This window comes from Lupinus angustifolius, chromosome LG15 (genome assembly GCF_001865875.1).
Source record: "Lupinus angustifolius cultivar Tanjil chromosome LG15, LupAngTanjil_v1.0, whole genome shotgun sequence".
Taxonomy (NCBI): Eukaryota; Viridiplantae; Streptophyta; class Magnoliopsida; order Fabales; family Fabaceae; genus Lupinus; species Lupinus angustifolius.
The window spans coordinates 161,809-181,801 of record NC_032023.1 but is presented as its reverse complement, the minus strand read 5'-3'; the positions used below and the strand labels follow the sequence as shown (position 1 = coordinate 181,801).

The following is a 19,993-nucleotide window of genomic DNA, read 5'->3' as shown; positions in this document are numbered from 1 at the left end:
TAGCATATTTTATTCTCTTGTACTCTCTCGTATTCTATTCTCTCTACTCATTTTCATATAGCCCATGCACTCTTAGACCATCTTGAGGCAACATTCAAGTTACACCTTACCCAAATTCTAGCATTCCAGCCCGACAACACATCCATACTAAAGAATAATCGTGATGATCATTGTTGACGTTTAAAACTTAAAATACTAAGTCATTGATAAATTTCATATTAAATTTGTGGCTTAAGAGGTAAATATGCCATTTGTTATTTTAATACCTAAAATTTCTGAGTTCGTTATCTTAATTAAGCTATGTATATAATTCATATTTATGGTATAGTTCTTTGAACAACCTTTCGTCATTTAAGATGGATGTAATTTTTATTCTATGGATAATGAAATGACATAGTCACATCACAAATGTATAAAATGATGATAGAGATATCTTTAGTTAGCCTATTCACCATAAAAGTCATATAATATAAGCCTCATAAATTCAAATTAGTAGGACTATTTATAAGATTAGGTTGTTATAGAAATCTATCAACAATACCAGCATAGTTACGTTGGTAGATATAATATATTTTCTTATAGTGGATATCAAATGATTTGTTTATGGTGCAGATATGAAAAAGCCATGCTTTATTGGGAGAAATAGTATCTTTCTACCTTAAAAATAATTACTTTGCACTATGATTCGATTTCACACTTGTTAGAATAAACTTCCACGAACTCCAAAAAAAATTAATTTTTTATCTAAATATAAGAGGATAATATTGGTATAAAAAAAAATATGACCAGACACACTAAAAAATTAAGAAGAATCTTGGAGAGAAATTTATACTTCTACTTTTAAAGTAAAAATATAATCTTATTTTATCTAAAAAGTAAAAGTGTAGTATTATATTACTTTTACATTTTTACTTTTCGTTTTTGATATTCTTCTCTCTAGCTCTATCAGGAGAGAGTATACTCACCTGGAAAATATGGTTATAAGTTCTAATACTATTTATAATAAATTTAATGAAGTTTCATGTTAATAGATCAATTAGTATGACTTACTAAAGATGATTTAATATGAATGAAGATCAATTGTCCTACGTTCTTATTTATATCCTAATTATTCAATTGTTAATACTTAGGAGAGAGAAAGAGGAATATGAAATAAAATTTGTTTAAATAATATTAAAGTTGTGAAATAAAATTATATATTATTTTCATGTGCATCATTTGAATGGTTGGGAGAGGGACAATGGCAGAGTTATGAAAAAGTTGATCCCTGTTCATTTAATAGACTCACAAGGCCTAACCAAAAAAATAACTAAAACATATTATAAATACCACATATAATATTTTTCAACTAATCTAAATTTTAAAAATGATTCATTATATCTACATCTCTATGATATCTCCATTTATAGCTATATATATTATGTCTCTATCCTTATCCAAATCTATATACTATATTTTATATCAATATCTCTAGCTACCCGTACCCATCTCTATATTTATGTATATCTATATTTCATTCCTATCTCTTTTTTTGCTAGGTAAAAAGGGATATATTAAAAACACAAGGGTAATACCTCAATACAAAGACAAATATATTTAATTTAATTTTATTATATTAATGTTTTATTTTTAATTATATAAGTCGCCTACATGTTAATTAGTACATTTTAAAATGGGCAAAAATATCATTTTTCCATTAAAACAATACGAGCATGTTCGTGTCCGCTTAAATTTGTCGGGCAAAACGGGTGAAGCCATCTGAAGGCGCAGGTTGCATGGAATGGAATGATGTATATAATGATGCCGCGTAGAACATAAGATACTAACATGCAGGACACGTAGTTGATTGAAACACAGATTTCATTTATAGCAAAGAAATTAATAATCTCCACCTATACCTACTTCACCCTCTTCATTTATTTCCATCTTCATAATTGCTCTGCTACCCTACATTAATCATTAAAAACAAAAAACAAACAAAGTTTCTTGAACCTCATATATAACTTTATATTTATCACTTAATAATATTTTTGTATAAAATAGAGAAAATCTTAACTAATTTTGACTCAATAATCATTCAGCTGGTTTCTCTTATTACATCTATATATTATTTCTCTATGTCTAACTTATTTATCACCAATAGGACTTTGACATATATAAATTAAATAAATATTAAATTAATTATTTATCACCAACGGATTTAAGTTCTCAAGATTTTAAAATAAATTATAGAAGGAACCTATCGTTCTATTTATTAAGTAAATGATACTGCATTCATTTTTTCACTGAAAAACACTACATTGCTGGAAACTCTTTTACCAACTTTTGTTAGAATTGTATGCTATCGCATTCGACCTTCATTTTTTTAACTTTTGATAATTTGTGTATCGGAACCATTGAGGCTTAGGCATGCATAGATATTTGATTGATAAAAAAATCATAATCTTGTTAATAAAATAATGTAATATTTATGCGTTTATACCGTCTATGTACTATCTACTATTAATTTATATTACTCTTTTTAAAAGTTAATGATGATAAAATAGGAATAGTAAATGATAAAGTGATAATGTATAAAAAATTTACTTTAAAATATACATTTTTTCCTAAAAAAATGATTAGGTGTATGATAACAAATTTAATCTCACTTATACCCAAGGGCGGATCTTCTCAATGGCAGGTGGGAGCATAAATATTTTTTTGTTATATTTCAAAATTCAACAACAAAACTCAAGAATAAGAGGATAATATATATGCACTATTAGTGTAAAGATTTACACACACTAATTACATTAATCACCATTCATTTAGATTACTTTGTTAAAGAGTTAATGAAAGTTTGAATGAATGATAAAGTAACAGTCTATAAAACTTATATACTGCTAGTGCACGCATTTTTTCTTCAGGAACAATACTTCTTCAGAAAAATCCATTATTCTCTCCAAAACTGTCACCTTCTATGAAACTTCACTCTTTTAAGTATCACATGACACATTCTCTATATTTATGATATAACTTATGATAACTCTTCAACTTAACCCATTTAATTTTTACCTTAAATTGTCATATTTATTCTTTATAAGTCAGTTTTTTCAATTGTTTTTTCCACATGCACATTATCATATGTCTATGAAGTCATGACATGATTACTTATGGTTTGTTTGTTTGTTTCTTGCATCAAATTTTATTCATTGGTGTTGTCTTTCTTAGTTAGTGAACTATTTTCTGATTGATTTATTTTAGTGGGGTTATTCCATTCTCGATGTATGTTAGTCTTAATTTTGTTATCTATATTTCTATTTTTTTCTCTTTATAATTTATAATTTTCTTTAAAAAATATTTTTATCAATCTCAGTCCTACAATATTTCGATTATCTATTTGAGAGAATATAAAAACTAACTTTATGCTCAAATTTGTATTCTTCCGAGTTTTAAATACATATAATGTTTATAAGAGATAAGAACTTATTTGTCCTTAGGAATATTTGGAATTTCTTCATAGATTTATTATGTTAAATTCTTTATTATGTTTCTTGGAAATTTAAACATAAGAAAATACCTCATTTTTTCATTTAAAATTTATATATTTTCTAACAATTCCATACATTATTTATGTAGAATTCATAATCTTGCCCCTCTAAAATTATGGTCAAGATCCACCACTGCTTATACCCTTCTCCTATTGATGAATCTCGATCTTGTCGAGTACTAAAAAGTCAGTATTGAAAGAGATAATGACATGTGACATTTAAAATATTTTAATGATGTAAATTTCAAATTGTTTTATATTAAAATTAAGTATTGGACTCTCAATTTGAGTCTCACATCTCAATACTGTATTATTTATGGGGTTTACTTTTGTTGTTCTACAAGTTGTGCTATTGTATATGTCATCAGCTATGATTGATGAAAAAATAATTAATTATTAATTTAAAAACATATTTTCAACCAATCTCATATAAATTGTACATGTAGTACCACAATTTATACGATTTAGTATTTACTCCTTATTAATTTATAACCCTATATCTCTACTTTCGATGTTCAAAATTTGAACCTATCTCTACAGTGTTGGGGTTGCGTGTACCATATGGTGTTGAAAGTCAACTGAAAACAACAAATACTACAATGCTACGTCATCGCCTTAATTACACCTAATCTCACAACATTAAATAGACAACATCTTTCAACAAAGCTCTATCTCCTCCTAAAACATTTCCTTCAAACATTAGTATAATTCCTAGAACAAAAAATATGAAGTACCATCAAAGTAGAGTTAATGAACTCATTTCCTTGTCCTTTGTTCTCATTGTGTGTGGAACATTAGCCACGGTTAATGGAGCAGACGATTTAGCCACGAAATGTGGGCAAGTCGTGGAGAAAGTAATTCCATGTTTGAACTTTGCGACGGGAAAAGCAGCAACACCAACAAAACAATGTTGTGATGCAGTTAATGATGAGATAAAAGAGAGTGACCCAGAATGTTTGTGTTACATAATTCTACAAACTCATAAGGGTAGCCCTCAAAGCAAGCAAATGGGGATTCAAGAGGATAAATTGCTTCAGCTTCCTTCTGCTTGTAATGTTAAAAATGCCAATATCACCCAATGCCCTAGTAAGTATCCTCATCTATATTAATGTCTTTAATCACTTACAACACCTACCTTATACTATAGGTCTAGAAGATATATTGCATTACATTTATTATGAATTATATATAATTTGAGTATTATATATATGTGAACAGAACTTTTGGGTCTACCTCCAAACTCACCAGATGCTGCTATCTTTACAAATGCTTCAAAATTAAGTCCAACTGCATCCACTACTCAACCTTCAAATTCAACATCCTCTACACAGAGCAAGGATGGTTCCTATGGAAACATGATTAAACCTCCTATCATCACTCATATAATATTCTTGTCTTTGCCTTTTGTTCTTATTACAGTTCCAACCGGATTTGTTAGCATTTACATATGATATATTGAATTGAATGCTATCAAATTAGTTCTATACATGTACCCCAAAGAAAAATAATTCTATATAGTGGCATGCAGGTGTGAACGTTTTGTTAGCAGCATCTATGTTATTATGATTGTCTGTACCACTTTCATTTCTTCATCAAATATGGGCCGGGATCACCTGTTCCCAACGATATCTCATTCCTGTCTCAAGCCGATTATATATCGACTCGTCACATGTAAATAAAAGAAAAATTCTAAAATCAAAAAATAATAAAATGGAACACTCTAATTGGTTTGAGATACCGTTTAGGACACTTGATCTACATCCCACTTAATTTGCATCATTAAATTGATTTGCTAATTTACGGTTTCTGGAAGTTTGGTTGGGATCTTCCTACCTAAGGCTGACAATGAACCGAACCAACTCGGTATTCGTTCGAAATTTGATTCATTATTTAACTCGACAAACTTGGTTCATAAACCAAATAAGCCAAACTTGAGCTCGTTAAATAAACGAACCAAACTCTAATTGGATACAGTTCGACTCGTTAGGTTCATGAACTAGCTCGATATATATATATAAAAACTAATTTTTATGTTTATTATTACTCATACATTATTTTTTATATTTATTGTTATTATATATATGAAGATGGTTATATTTATATGTATAAAAAAATTTGTAATATTTTTTTAAAAATTAATTAACTATTTAAGTTGTCCAAATGAATGAATTGAACTGAGCCGAACAGTTCGCAATCTTTAAACGAACCGAACTCGAGCTAAAAAAATAACTCGTAGATCGAATTCGAGTCGAGTTTCGAGCTGAATCAGTCCTTATCAAGCTGAACCGAGCTGAACTCTGATTCAACTCGGTCGGCTCGTTTCCAACCTACCTATACTATTTTTGCCTTTAATTTTCATCTATATCCTACTTAGTTTCATTTCTACTTCTTAGAATATATATTAGCACTAATAATATATCATCCAATACTTTAAGAAATTGGTATGTCACTCTTTAAATTATTTATTAATACATAAAATATTAATTTATTACACATTATTTTTCTTATATATAATGAAAAAGAATTTGCAGAAGAATATACATTTTTCCATGTATTAAATTATTGTGGTGGAGTTTCATAGACTTGAAAGGATTAGTTTGCTTGTACACTCTTAGCCTTCAAAATGATTTTTTGGTGAAGCTTTCCTAATGCTTTTTGAAAAGAGTAATGATATATTCTTATATAAATTTTCTCACAACACTAATAAATAATATATGTTACTTATAAACTAATTATTACTAAATAAAATATTACTTTATGACATATATTATTTTTCTTGTAGAGTTTCGTAGATATGAAACAATTAGTTTGCTAGTCCACCTTTACTCCTTTAGAATGATTTTGTTGGTCAACCTTTCATAATGTTTTAAGAGTGTGCTTCCTCAAAGAGGAGACTAATGATCATATATTCTCATACTCTTCATACGATATTAGAAAGTGACGTATGTATTGTAAATCGATCATTAATAAATAAAATATTATTTTATAATATGTATTGTTTTTTTATAACTAGCGTGTCGATCGGCATTACATAAGGGGTGACCTAAATAGTTGTATGATTAGTAGTGTTATACCACCGTTCAGCCAATGATAACCACAAAGCCCATTCTTTAGGACGTTGCCAAGTCATGGTTCTGAGATAATGCTCTAAACAACGATTGAGGACTTCACTTTGCCCATCAGATTGTGGGTGATATGCAGTAGACAAACGTTGTGAGATGCCCAACTGTTGGAGAAATGATGACCAGAAGTTGCTAGTAAAGAGTGAATCCCTATCACTAACAATATTGGCTGGAGCCCCATGAAGTTTGAAAATTTCAGAAATGAAAATCTCAGCTAATTTGGAAGCAGTAAAAGGATGAGAAAGGGCAATGAAATGAGCATATCTGTTAAGTCTATCAATAATCACCCAAATGTGATACAGAGCAATAGTTGCTAATTATGTTTCTTCATTTGTATTTGCCATTCAGAGCAAAAGATGCCCGAGGGAAGCTGGAAGTGTGAAAAATGTAATAACATTAACTATCCATTCAGAACCAAGTGCAACAGACAGAATTGCGGTGCTGACAATGGAGTAAGCCAAACATCATGAACACAAGTTTTCTTATGGCAAATGGTGGTAGATATATGCAATCATAAGGGGATTGTTACTTTTAGGCTACAAGACATAAAACAACCTTAATATTGTGTTGAGTCTCATTTCTAATTCCATCACAGTTTCAACTACAACAAAAGTAAACACACTCTAGTATTAGACCCTACAGACTATGAAGACATAGACACATACACACACTCTCTCTCTAATATTGCAAAAGTGAACATACTCTAATGTTGCATGTGACTTCATCAACTTGGAACCAATTGAATGAACACATAGACACATACTAGTTAATCCAGCTGGTTGCAAGGAAAACCAGATTCATAGGGTGTGTACCACAGCTGAAACTCTTTAAAGCTATTGTTATTATCAGAATCTGAGTATGAGGGGATACAGATGCCGGAATTTGCTGGTTGCTGATTAGTGTTCCAATACTCTGATGAAGCAAAAGGTAAGATATGATGAGACATTGCTGCATGTGTTGTTATGGGCTGATGAGTGGTACTGGTTGTCCTATTGGAGTACTCTATGGAGAAGGACTTGGATTCATATGCAGCACCCCATGATGAGTTGTTTGACAGAAGAGAGAGAGCACGGTTAAGATCTTGTGTACCATTCAGATCAGAAGAGGTTATTGGATATTCTATACCTGCAACATGTATTTTATCTGCTCAATAATCATTATGAAATTAGCATTTAACCAATTGTTCTAGTTCAGGAATGCCAAAATCATCCTAAGGGCGTGTTTGGAAAAGCATAGAGTTTATTAGAGCATATGAAAATAACTCATGGCGTGTTTGGAAGAAGGGTATTTGAGTTCATGAGAACAACATATGAAAATAAGTTATTTTGTAGCTTATTTCAAAAGAGCAAAAGTTCTTAGTTAAGTTGTTTACCAAAATACGGCCTTATGAAAATACTCTATGATCTTCCTATAAACTCTTTTAAGTAATTAAGAAGATTGTTGAGCACTTAAGTTAACTTTCTGCATCATAACCTTTCATACCTTCATAATCCACTTTTGAGAGTGTTTAGTCTCTTAAAGCACCCCCTCTATGAATGACACATGTCATTCTTAACAGTCTAAATTTAAAATGAAATCATCATGCTCAATTATTAAGAAGAAGCCGAAACAACCTGCAATAATACTCTTGGTTGCTATGCCTTTGGATGTAAGAAGGCCACTGGAATTATCAGAAATCATGGTGACAGCATTTGGTATCTTATTGAAGGCTTTTTCAGGCTTCATGAGAAAATCTTTTGTGTGAAAAGGGAACTTTCTGCTGTGTATGTCTTGGCATGCTAAATTTGAAGCAGTCCTTGAATATGCAAATGGGCTCATTAGTTGCCTCCCATCTGCATAGCAAACATAAATTAGGCAGTGGATATAATAATAATCTTATCATCATGAAGAAACTTTTAGTGCCACTATGGTACTACATTTTGGAACATTTCATACTTCATTCTCAGTTGTGCTACTGTCGAGGTTTGAACCGAAGTGCTTACTGCCTCACGGCTCTACCACCTGAACTAACTCTTGGGAACAATAATAATGTTTTCCTAGTTTCGAAGAATGACGTGTCTAAAAAGTGTTAAAACATGAACTCCAATAAACTACAAGAACAATCAAGCCTTAATCTCACTAAGTGGGATCGACTATATGCATTGAACTATATTCCACGTGATAACTAAGTGAACAACTAACCTTTATTGTTGTTTGGTTTTAACTTTGATATAGGGAAATAATTCTCAGTTATGTTGTAATAAATCAGGTTTGTTTAGAAGTCTCACACTTTTGTGGACATCATGTTTTTAAACTGTCAACACTCGAGTCAAAAAAGGCCATAGTAACTACTTGTATTTCTTGATGTTATTACACAAGTTGATATTAAATGTATTTCATGTTCACATGCATTATAGTGTCTTATGCAGTTTAATAAACAACAGATTATAAGCAATATGGGTTTTGCTAACTACTTAAAGATTCAAAAAGAATAAATATATATCTCCATACAAATGCTCAACACTAAGCACTCCATTGAATATTATAATCAAAACTATATGTTTTGGCATTCTAAGTGCATCAGATGATTCATTCATAGGCCACAAATTTCCTATCACTAAACAAGTAGTTGTTGAAAGTTGGAACAGTTATGATTATTGAAATACACTGGGAAATCACTAAAAAGGATTTTCTGATAAAATAGTTGCCATTAAGGAAAACAGGCTACATTTTAAAAAAAAATCACCACATTTTGTGCTGAGTTTCATTGTTATAGTTCTTCAGAATCATTTTAAGATATCTACTATGCATCAGAAATTGAAACAACTTGCAAAGGTAAGCCAACGACTAAGACAAAGCTAATGGATTTTCAAGGGAAGAAGGACGCCCTCAGTGTCGAGAATTATACCATAGGGTGATAAAGACAAAGCCAGTTTGTTTAATCGGACTGCATCAGGATGTGGTTTGCGGCGCCTAGCATTATGATCTGAAAGACGTCGTCTACAGCTTCTCTTTTTATCATCAAATTCTGACAGACCATGGAACCTTCAACATCATAGGTTAAAGAGTAACCAATTTATTCAACATGTGCCAGAAAGGCCGGAAGCTCAATCTATTAGACTAATCTTAATTCTAATGATAAGTTCTTCACAATAAAAGGTGCCAGGAATGTATCATCATTACTCAATCCTACTTTCATGCAAACAATCAGGTGTTTCTTAAAAAGTTACCTGCTACACTGCTGGCAAAATCGGCATTCTGACCCAGATATTATCACCTTAGGGGATTTCGAATGATTTTCACAAACTCTATGGTTGCGATGGTAACCCTTCGCAGATGAGAGATCAAGGCCACAGCCTTCAACCTGGCAGCTTGGATGTTGCAAGTTCTGACCATTGGATTTACATTTCTTTCCAGCACTCGAAGACGGTTTCTTGGAATCACTTCCCGTGGAAACATCCTCAAGGTACAACCTTTTACCAAGCTTTAGAGTGAAGAATGGTTCACCAGAGACAGAAGAGGGTTCTTGTGCTGGTGAATTTTCAACTGGCTCTTCTTTGGAGAATTTTTGCTTACCAGTTGAATCATCATGTTGAGAACCTTCCAATGTGAACATTGATATTTTGCTATCCTCGTTTGACGATGAATTGATGGAAGCTGATTTTGAGCTCCTTGATGAAGAAGCATGTATTAGTTCAGACTCAGAACAAACACTAACCCCTGATGGATACAATAGCCCAACATTGATTTCTTTATCTGCTTCAGAACTCCAATTTGTGGTTGATTGTAACTTAGGATTTTCTGAAGCTTTTCCATTGAAAAAGAATAAGTTCTCCTCCCAGTCCCATTGCCCCAATGATTTTGAATTCCACTCCATGATGACACCTCAGAAATTCATATAGAATCTGTCACTGTAATCTGAAAGTACAATTCAAGTGAAATTATTACTACTTTGCTTTCACTAGAAGCAAAGAACAGTAAACAAGTCTAACAATAAGATAAACAGGGTTAGTAATTTTCATAAGCAATTAAGAGTTAAAGACCAAATATAGCTGTATAAATGCAGTAGAGAAATCATTAAGGAACAAATACTAAGACTCCAAAAAAATCTGAAACAGTCCCAAATTTTAAGGAATTGGTATACTGCTAATTTCTAAAGGCATAAGCTTTGATTAGTTATTCAGACAACATCAAACCACTTCTTTCTAGCCTTAGTTTGGTTGCATTTCCTGCTAGCCAAAAACTGAAACATGCAGGGAAAACATGCTGGCAGCAGCAGAACAAATACTCAGCAAATAGCAACAGATAAGTATATTTGCCAGTGTAAGTTTTGACCATGTTATTTACCACAGGAAAATTCCAAACATGAGATGCTCCTAGAAGAATTCTTACATTGTTTACATTGTAACCAAAACTAAAAAGCTAATTGCAGAAATCAAACAGATCTGTGCAAACCAAAGTTTTCTGCAAACTACTTCCATGAATTCACAGGCAGATAGGTGGATGTAGTTTAATGTTGCAATGATTTCTCAACCATAAAAACATACAGTGACTCAATTATCTATTATTGCCTTGGTAAATTTAAAGTATGCAATGACTTCCCAACCAATCAATCTCTGTCACTACTAGTATATAGTTAAAGGGTAAAGTTTTTTTTACAATGACATTGATTTTAGATTTTTAGATTTACTTCAGTGCAAAAACCTCATCATGGGAGAACACAAGTCATAGTTTTTGTATCCAACTAAATAGGAACAGAACTTTGTGTAGTGTTGTCCCTTACATCAAACACACACTTAGAGTTTTTTGTTGTATATTTTAAATGTGTATAATGTGTATGATTAAGGTTAAAACTAAGTGAAAGATAGAAGTAATTGTATACAATATTACTATATCAAAATAGTGTTGAAAAGTTGTTATTCATGTTATTCAAGTAACAAAGTGATAGATAAATTCCTATGGAGGGTGAGCTCTAATACTATTATTCCCTTTTCTTATAATTCAAGATTTATCACAACAATGTCAGGAGTAGGTCATTGAATGAGACCCCACAACAAAAAACAACAACCCAACAAATGATGACTTCTTGACATATCAGAACCTTTGAGAAAACAGTGAAACATTAGACAGCAGTTTTAGCCCTTCCTTTTTGTAAAAGAAATAAAGCCTCTACCTACTCTCCCTCCATATCATAAATGGCAAAAAAAAAAACTACACCAATAAAGCATCCTCTCTTTCTTTATGCATGGTAAAAAAACCCACAATACATAAATCTTGATGCACTCACCTTATACTCACAAACGAAGAGACTTTTCGAGCATAGTAAAATAAAAATTAGGAAAAAAAACTATCTTTTTTATTCTCTGAAGACACTATTGTGGATTTGATCCAATGTTTACATGAATCAAATTGTGAAAAATGATATATCGTTCTACATAATTAGAATACAAATCCTACTACATCATAGGAAAAATGACATGTGTCACAAACCACAAACTTGATTAGTTAGAAGTGACATGTTATTTTCTTCTTCTACAGAATGATCTATAGGTTAGTTTTTTAGGAAGTTGATTTTTACAAGAAGATACATCATTTATTAGGATGAGGGTCCCTTTCTCTAGGGAGTTTGCTAGTGCACTTCAAGGCTTTGGTCCCCTCATCCGCAAAAAAAGCACACATTCCTAAAGTAGGTATAGGTTTTTTCTTAAGAGAAAATTTCATGATAAAACCAGATGCAAACAGTAATGATATTTTCATGTAGAAAATCACTTTCTACACTTAGCTTATCAAAAGATTTTTAGCTGATAAAAAAGTGATAAACCCAAAAAAGGCAATGAAGAAGATGAAACCACACAAAAGAAAAGAATCTATTTTTTGTACCAAAAAATAATCTTTTTTTATAGGCTAGGCTAAAAGTCTAGCTTCATAGTATGAAAGTTTTCAGAAAATGAATGTTTTGCATTCTGAGCCTACCCACAAAAGGAAATAACTTTAACAGTAAAAAAGCATTAATGCCACTAGCACTAGTAAATCGTAATCATCATCTTCATCATAGTAACTAACATTCATTGAGGTAAAAACTCATTTTGGTTTCAAAGCTCTGATCTTTCTACAGGAAAAAATGGAATTTGAGAAGTGCACTGAAAAGGGGTGCATGAACAATTTGTTCTATGGTTGTTATTCTCATCAATTTTAGAACAGTAAAAGAATGAACCCAAAAATGAGGTGAGAATAAAAATAGGAACTTGTCTTTCAGATCAACACAGTTGTCGAGGTTTTAGTAAGGTAAGTAAGGTAAAGGCAGAGAAAATAACAGACTCAGAATCATTGTTTTGTCTCCTTATTTGGTTGCATAAGTATCAAATTTGAGAAGAAATATAGGAGTTGAAAAATAAAAATAAAAAGAAATAATAATACTTACAGTTAGAGAGAGTGTTGAGAAATTGGATATGGAATTGAATAAGCATTACAATCCATTGGCATTGAATGATATTTGAGATGTTTTAACAGAGTCCTAGGAATGGACACCTATGTATGAAGAAGCTCTCACACTCACAATTTTTGTGTGTTGTTGTGCTCTAAACAAATAAATAATAAATAAATTAACATAAAATATATATATATATATATATACTACTAAAGCATAAAAAATGTGAGATCTCTCTTATCCATGATTAAAGCAACAACTTCACGTGACCATGTTTTCTCATCTCCTTAATTCAGAATAACATAAGTAAATAAGTGAAAAGCTTCAAATTCAAACCAAATATAATTTCTGTTACTGTTACTCTTCTGAGACAAGAATGAGAATGTGCCAAATATAGTTTGTGCTAATTCAACTCAAACACTCCTACTCCTATTTTTTATCTCACTGTCTCAGCAGGAAATAATGACGTTAGTAATGGGTAAACAAAATCAAAACAATATTTTTTAATATATTATTTTATAGCATCTTGTTTAAGGTGAGAACTTTGAGCCCAGTTATAGTTATGTTGCTCAAAAACACCACTATTGGACTTTTATAATGGGCTTAGAATAAGTGTTGAAATGAGAATAGAGCATTTATCCTATTCTCATATACTCGACTCAACTACTTATTCAAGTTATTCAATCAACCATGGAATTAGTGAGTTACTCTTTAGACTAATCAAACCGGTTAATATTAAAAATTCTAAATTTTTATAATACTAAGAATGAGTTGAAAGCATTATCAAATAATATAGATTTTGCATTTTAATCACAATAGAAATAGACAAAGTTTCAAACTTCATTAAACGACTAAATTTTGTTACAACATAAACTAACAAATGACAAAAAGACTTCAATAGCGACAAACATAAGTACCAATAATCAATTTTTTTGATATGTCGATTTGATTGACTGGTCGAGTCATCGATTTTATGCATAAAATAGTCAAGTCGAGCCAATTCATATTAGTTTTGGTTGATGATCGATTGGATGAGCAACTCCAACTAATAATCTATGATAATTCCTCCATCATCATCGGCATGGTGCAATCATACGTTAATCTGCCAACCAAAAAATATAGCGAAATACCTCCATTTTCCTAAGCAAAATGAATCATTACTAGTTGCAAAATAAGCATTTCAACATTTGCTAAGTTAAGTTTTATCCTTTTGGTATATAACTAAATATTTTTATAAGGATAAGAAATGAATTTTAGATTGATTCAATTTGATAAGGATTGTTCTAACCTAAAATTCGATTTAAGCTTTTGATCTATTATCTATTTTTTAGCTATAACACAACTCAATTAAAAATTATAAAATATTCAATTAGTATCAAGATGTAGCTTAGGTTGCATCATGTATAGCTCATCATGAATAAAGTATTATTTGTTTAGAATAAAATAGTTGATAAGGATACATGTCGTCTTTTAAATAATATTATTAGGTGTTGTTTTTATATGTAGATGACAAGCATGGCTACATGTTGTCTTAAAAATAAAATAGTATTAAGTTATATAAAGAAAATTGTATAAATACATGTTTTCAGAAAAGGAAAATATGCAAATATTGCAATGGCCTATTAAGAAATGGTTTCCTAGGCCCAAGCCAGTGTGTGGTTAATGTCCAATCCATAAAGATTACATTTTACCATGCTCAAACTTCTTTACCTCATGTTAGTAAAGATGGTAAGTATTTCATGCTGAAATTCATTTAAACCAATGTATTTCCATTTAATACACATATGTAAATTAATTCCTGTATTTTTTTTAGTTTCACACATGTATCCTCGCATTAGAGATAATCTTGTCCGAGTCGAGAATATCCATAAGTATGTGAAGCTAATTCCCCCAATATACATTTTTTCCATTCACAAGACTCGAATACAAAACCTTACTTAAAGGAAATCAGGAATATGTCACTTGAAACAACTGTCCTTCGTAATTAGTTGATGTATATAAAATCTGGAACTCCATCCATGACTAAATGCATGAATGAGTCAGAAAAAAAGCAGAAAAAAGTGATGCATTTTTTGAGGAATTCATTGGTGACAAGGTAATGTCACCATCTTCTGCTAGAGAAATAAAAGGGCACCCCTACTTTCATCATAGATGATATAAAGGAACAAAACAAATAACCCTCCAAAACGACACTTGTCACCATTCACAACCACCTCACATGTGGAACTTAGATTATTATAATAACAAAAGAAAATAAAGCAACTCATTTTATTTGAAGCTTCTTCACTCAATTATATAAAGATAAATGAGACTTTTAAATCAATTTGCATCATAATATTAATGTTAATTTATATAATATTCATGTATTAATATAATATATATAATAATTATAAAGTGTTTTTAAAATATGAATAAATATAAACATTCTCTATATGTATATGTATATATATATATAATTGAGATAGATTCTCTATCCTTGATATAAAAATCTAAGTCGAATAACTATAGTTGAGATTCTTAACTCTATTGAATTTAACACTCAAGTTATAAGATAGAACTTTACTTATAATTCTCTTAAATTTAGGTATATAGATGTCCTTATTTTATATTAAGTTTATGATCTATCACTCTATTTGTATTGGATGAGTTTTAAGATCCAAGGCTGAACTCATTTAATCAATACTTAAATCGAGCTATCCTACAAAGTCCAATTTGAATAGAAGATTTTTGGAGAGAGTTTGGGGGAAGATAACCCAACCATATTATTACGGACATTGAACTTATACTCTCAGGACTTGTTTATTTAGCTCGACTTATACCAGCATTATTCCTCGAATAAAATTGAGCATCCCTATAATTACATGATGATCCATTGTAATATAAGTAGGGATCATCTCTATTAATAAAGAGATAAATATTATTATTACACTAATTTTAATGATACAAATGTTATTATAATTTTATTTTGCCAACATTTCTATTTTTTTTTACTTAATATGTGCATTATGTCATCAATAAAGATCCAAAGTGGTTTAGATAAGGTAACTTCCCTCCCTCCTCGATTTTAGAGTTTATTTAGCAATTGAAAGACATTAAATTATGGTGGCAGATGTATTCCTAAGACAACATATAATAAATGTAGCTTGACAATATTGTAGGTATTTGAACACGTAAGCCATTGTTTACAACCAGACATAAAAGGGCAATAGGGGATGTCCCTGTTTAAAGTCTTCATCACCACTTTTGACTTCTATTTACTATATATATATTTATGGTATATTTAGAGTTTGATTATAAACTCAAAAAATAAACTAATAATTTTTTAATATATTAGGTTTTGTTTCCTTTTCTTTGTTTATAATGCTTTTATAAACCAAGCTGGTAAACAAACAAACTTAATTTATAAACCAAAATAACAAAAACATTCAAACAAACAAGCACGTCACCAAGTTTGTAATATAGTTTAGGCCTAAAAAAATACATGATGTTAATTACTTTTAATAATCAAATGGGGAAAGAAGTTAATAAAAAGTTTAACACTTCTTTGCTAGTTCTTTCAAACATCAACGTCTTTGGTGCCAGTTTGCATTGCACTAATATTAATAAAGTCCCCTCAATAATGTTGGTGTCTATTGTCCAATATGCTTTGTCCTATGTGGTAAACCACTGAACAAGGGAACACTTTTCAAAGCAAATAAGTGGATCATTTTGAACCAGGATCATCTCCGTTAATGGAAAGTCAAATATATGCTTTTACACTTATTTATAGTGGCAAAAATGTAATTTTATTATAATTAAAATGGGTAAATATGTCATTAAAAGTTGTATTTTATTTTATTTTTTTGAAGCATTTATCTCTCTATTAACGGTGAGAATACTAATTCGGGAATTTTAATTGTTTAAGAATTTTACTTAACTTGGATGCTCCTTTGGTCAAATAACTAGACACATTTGGAAGAAGGGGACTTGGGAGATGCATTATTAGCTATATATAAAAATAAACTAAAGTTAGGAATTAGGACACTGTCAAATATCACTGGCAGGTAAACTTCCCCATTTAAGAGTATACCAACCTTATCCTGGTCAATTCTTCAACTATATGTTAATTATTACTTAATTAAAGTGATGCTACTAAAACACTTTCTATTGTTGTGAGTTTTACATAGATGTTACCAAATTATTTATTTACTTTAAAGAGTTTGACGTGAAATTAACTAGTGATTTATAGTATTTGTTGAAAATAATGTTAAAAGGAATGTTTCCTAGTCATTACTCATTTGCTTAATTAACCCCTCATCCGTTTCCACACCATGAATTTGAGATGTTGGAAGTTCTAATTTTGACTTTATGACCATATAATAATTCTAATTAATATGATATCTTACTTAGAGTAAAAAGGGTATGGTTATAATATTATGTCATTCCCACCCATGCTTCCTTGTTAGCTTAGTACTCTTTTTTTTTGTCCTTTTGGAGAGTTAGCAATTATTGAAACAACTATTTTGCGTGGCTTCCATATGCATATTCACAACGTCCCTTTCAAAAGGACCTGCATGGGCTCCCAATGCAATCAATGCACTTTTTAGAAGGAAATATAAAACAATTTCGGATACATAATTCTTTTAAAATAAAAGATACCCTGATGAATATATTGGTTCATGGTTTTTGTAATTCATCATTAAATTTTGAATAAAAACTAAAGAATTTGTTGACGTTTATTTTTTTGGTATTATGTTCTACTCATTAGTGAGGAAGTGTTTGGTTAGAATCTACATCATGTTGTATGTGGGTAAGAACTAGTCTTGAATTAGGTTAGATGTGTACTTAGAAAAGGAAATCTGATACTCAAGTTAGAATAAGCTAATTATTTGTTTTAGAGAGAATATAGTAAAAGTATATGAGGGTAAGTAAGTCTTCATTGTAGAGATTATCTCTATTTATATAGAGGTAGAGTTGAATGTACTCTAAGGTGAATGCTTTATTCATGATGGATTGTATTGCCATACATTTGTCTAGAGTAACAGTGAGTGATTTATTCATAATAGACCATCTACTTTATAGTTTCCCATATTGTCTTCACTATAGACCCGATTTACCTTTATCGTGTGAAGAAGGATAATTACACTACTCTGACGTCACAGTCAGTCCTTTATCATGTAGTAATGTTTTATGAATTTGCAGGTATTGACTTGACCATGTCAGGTCGCTGTGATCCTTTCTTGTAGCTATGTTGGTCACTCGGGGATAACCGATAATTATATGGGTCATATCTTATTTATCCGATAATAAGTCTGATATCTAATCATCGAAAGATGTTGACTAATCACAACACTAGGATGTAACATGTTTTTTTTATTTCCAATCATAAAATACTTCATTTATATATCCTTAACAAACTAGTTATAAAAGTCACTCCCATTTAATTATAGCAGTGACGTGGAAGTGTGGCATGCATGTTATTATTCCCAATAATGTCTATTCAAATCCCAAAATTTTAATGTAGCCAATGAACATAGTTATGAGGATGTATAAAATAGTTATGAAGATGTATAAAATAGTTATGAGGCATTAATAATATTAATTGCATAAGGAACAAAGAGATTAAAATGATGCTCGCCGCGTGCTATAATTAGGTCAGGAATCACCAATTGTTCATTTGATTCAATATCACAAGTTCTTAATTAATCCTTCATTTCAATTCACCTCCTCAATCAATTTCTTTGCCAACAAGTTATAAACTATCATTTATTTGTGCAAGTTACAACTATAATATTAACATAAGATATATTTTCTCTTGTTATCAAATTAAAAATATTAATTATGTCACCACATATTTTACTAAATCACATATTAGGTAGTCCTATTTAAAAATGTTTCATGATCATTCCAAAAATTGTACAAACATATTATCAATCATGTCATTCTCAAAATTAAATAATTTATATTATTATAAAAATTGTTTTAGAATTACACATATATATGTACTTTCATCACTCAATAATATGATTAGTGTCACACCTATATATATATATATATATATAATATTGTTACTCAACAATATGTCTATTGCTATTGTATTTAACAATATAGCTATTGTATCTAAAAAATATTGCTAGTGTTACTCAAATAAAGGTTGATAGAGTGTTGGAAATTGCCAGAAAGAGGGAAAAACTCTATTTATATAATTGGGAACTTAAGCATATAAGCTAATTAATCTCAGATTTTTTTTTCAATTCACTAAAAAAAATACTAACATCTTAGTCTTAACATGCGATATTTTTGGACTCATGAATTTATTTTCTGTGTCACCCTTTAAACTTAAATACATTCTATGATATTTTATTCTCTCTAAAGGGAGACTCTGTAACTCAAACCCATAATTTAAAGAACTTATAGGAGGCTTTAACTTTGACTTCATAAAATTCTACAATGTTCAAGAGTGTGATCTAATATCTAGTAAATAGGTTTCAAGTCATCAATTGTCTTCTAAAATTGAAAGGTAATGAATATGACAACTATGAAGATTTTACTTTGACTTCATAAGACTCAACAATGTTTGAAAGAGTAATCTAGTATCTAGGAAATGTGTTTCAAGTCATATAGGGTGTTATTGAATTGAATTGTAATGAATAAGATTCTCATTGATATAGAAGGATGACATGACAACCATGTACCTATATATTTGGCAAAGTGCTTGAAAGTGTAATATAGTAGTTAGGAACTGAAATTCAAACCATGTATTGTGAAGTAAAACTGAATTGTATTGAATATGATTCTCATGAAATAGAAGGATGATGATATGACAAATATGAAACTTTAACTTTGACTTTATAACAATGACAATGTTTGAAAGTGTAATCTTAAAACCATATATGACCTTATGGAATTGAATTGTAATGATTAGGATTTTAATTTCCTCTTGAAGAACCCATTTCC

General features: G+C 30.3%; 2 protein-coding genes across 5 annotated transcripts; one reads left to right on the top strand and one right to left on the bottom strand.

Moving 5' to 3' along the window:
- LOC109327589 (non-specific lipid transfer protein GPI-anchored 1-like) lies at positions 4,213 to 5,084 on the top strand. The gene is made up of 2 exons (XM_019560765.1): positions 4,213 to 4,615; positions 4,748 to 5,084. The coding sequence occupies exons 1-2, from the start codon at positions 4,255 to 4,257 to the stop codon at positions 4,978 to 4,980; spliced, it is 594 nt and encodes a 197-aa protein (XP_019416310.1). The 5' UTR covers positions 4,213 to 4,254; the 3' UTR covers positions 4,981 to 5,084.
- Positions 7,155 to 13,155, bottom strand: LOC109328770 (squamosa promoter-binding-like protein 2). 4 transcript variants are annotated; one of them, XM_019562384.1, is made up of 5 exons: positions 9,861 to 10,969; positions 9,539 to 9,675; positions 8,265 to 8,483; positions 7,416 to 7,794; positions 7,155 to 7,323 (listed from the first exon to the last, which is right to left on the bottom strand). In XM_019562384.1, the coding sequence occupies exons 1-4, from the start codon at positions 10,505 to 10,507 to the stop codon at positions 7,418 to 7,420; spliced, it is 1,380 nt and encodes a 459-aa protein (XP_019417929.1). In that variant the 5' UTR covers positions 10,508 to 10,969; the 3' UTR covers positions 7,155 to 7,323; positions 7,416 to 7,417. The 4 variants fall into 4 exon arrangements, with proteins under 4 accessions (XP_019417929.1, XP_019417926.1, XP_019417928.1 ...); XM_019562381.1 differs by adding an exon at positions 13,052 to 13,155 and having other exon boundaries at positions 7,291 to 7,794; positions 9,861 to 10,548; XM_019562383.1 differs by adding an exon at positions 10,978 to 11,160 and having other exon boundaries at positions 7,291 to 7,794; positions 9,861 to 10,548.

Coding starts and splice junctions, on each gene's coding strand:
- LOC109327589 (XM_019560765.1), top strand. CDS start 4,255: ATGAAGTACCATCAAAGTAGAGTTAATGAACTCATTTCCTTGTCCTTT. Junction 4,616..4,747: donor CAATATCACCCAATGCCCTA/GTAAGTATCCTC, acceptor ATATGTGAACAG/AACTTTTGGGTCTACCTCCA.
- LOC109328770 (XM_019562381.1), bottom strand. CDS start 10,507: ATGGAGTGGAATTCAAAATCATTGGGGCAATGGGACTGGGAGGAGAAC. Junction 9,676..9,860: donor TTTTGCCAGCAGTGTAGCAG/GTAACTTTTTAA, acceptor ATGATGTTGAAG/GTTCCATGGTCTGTCAGAAT. Junction 8,484..9,538: donor TTTGTCTTTATCACCCTATG/GTATAATTCTCG, acceptor TTTGCTATGCAG/ATGGGAGGCAACTAATGAGC.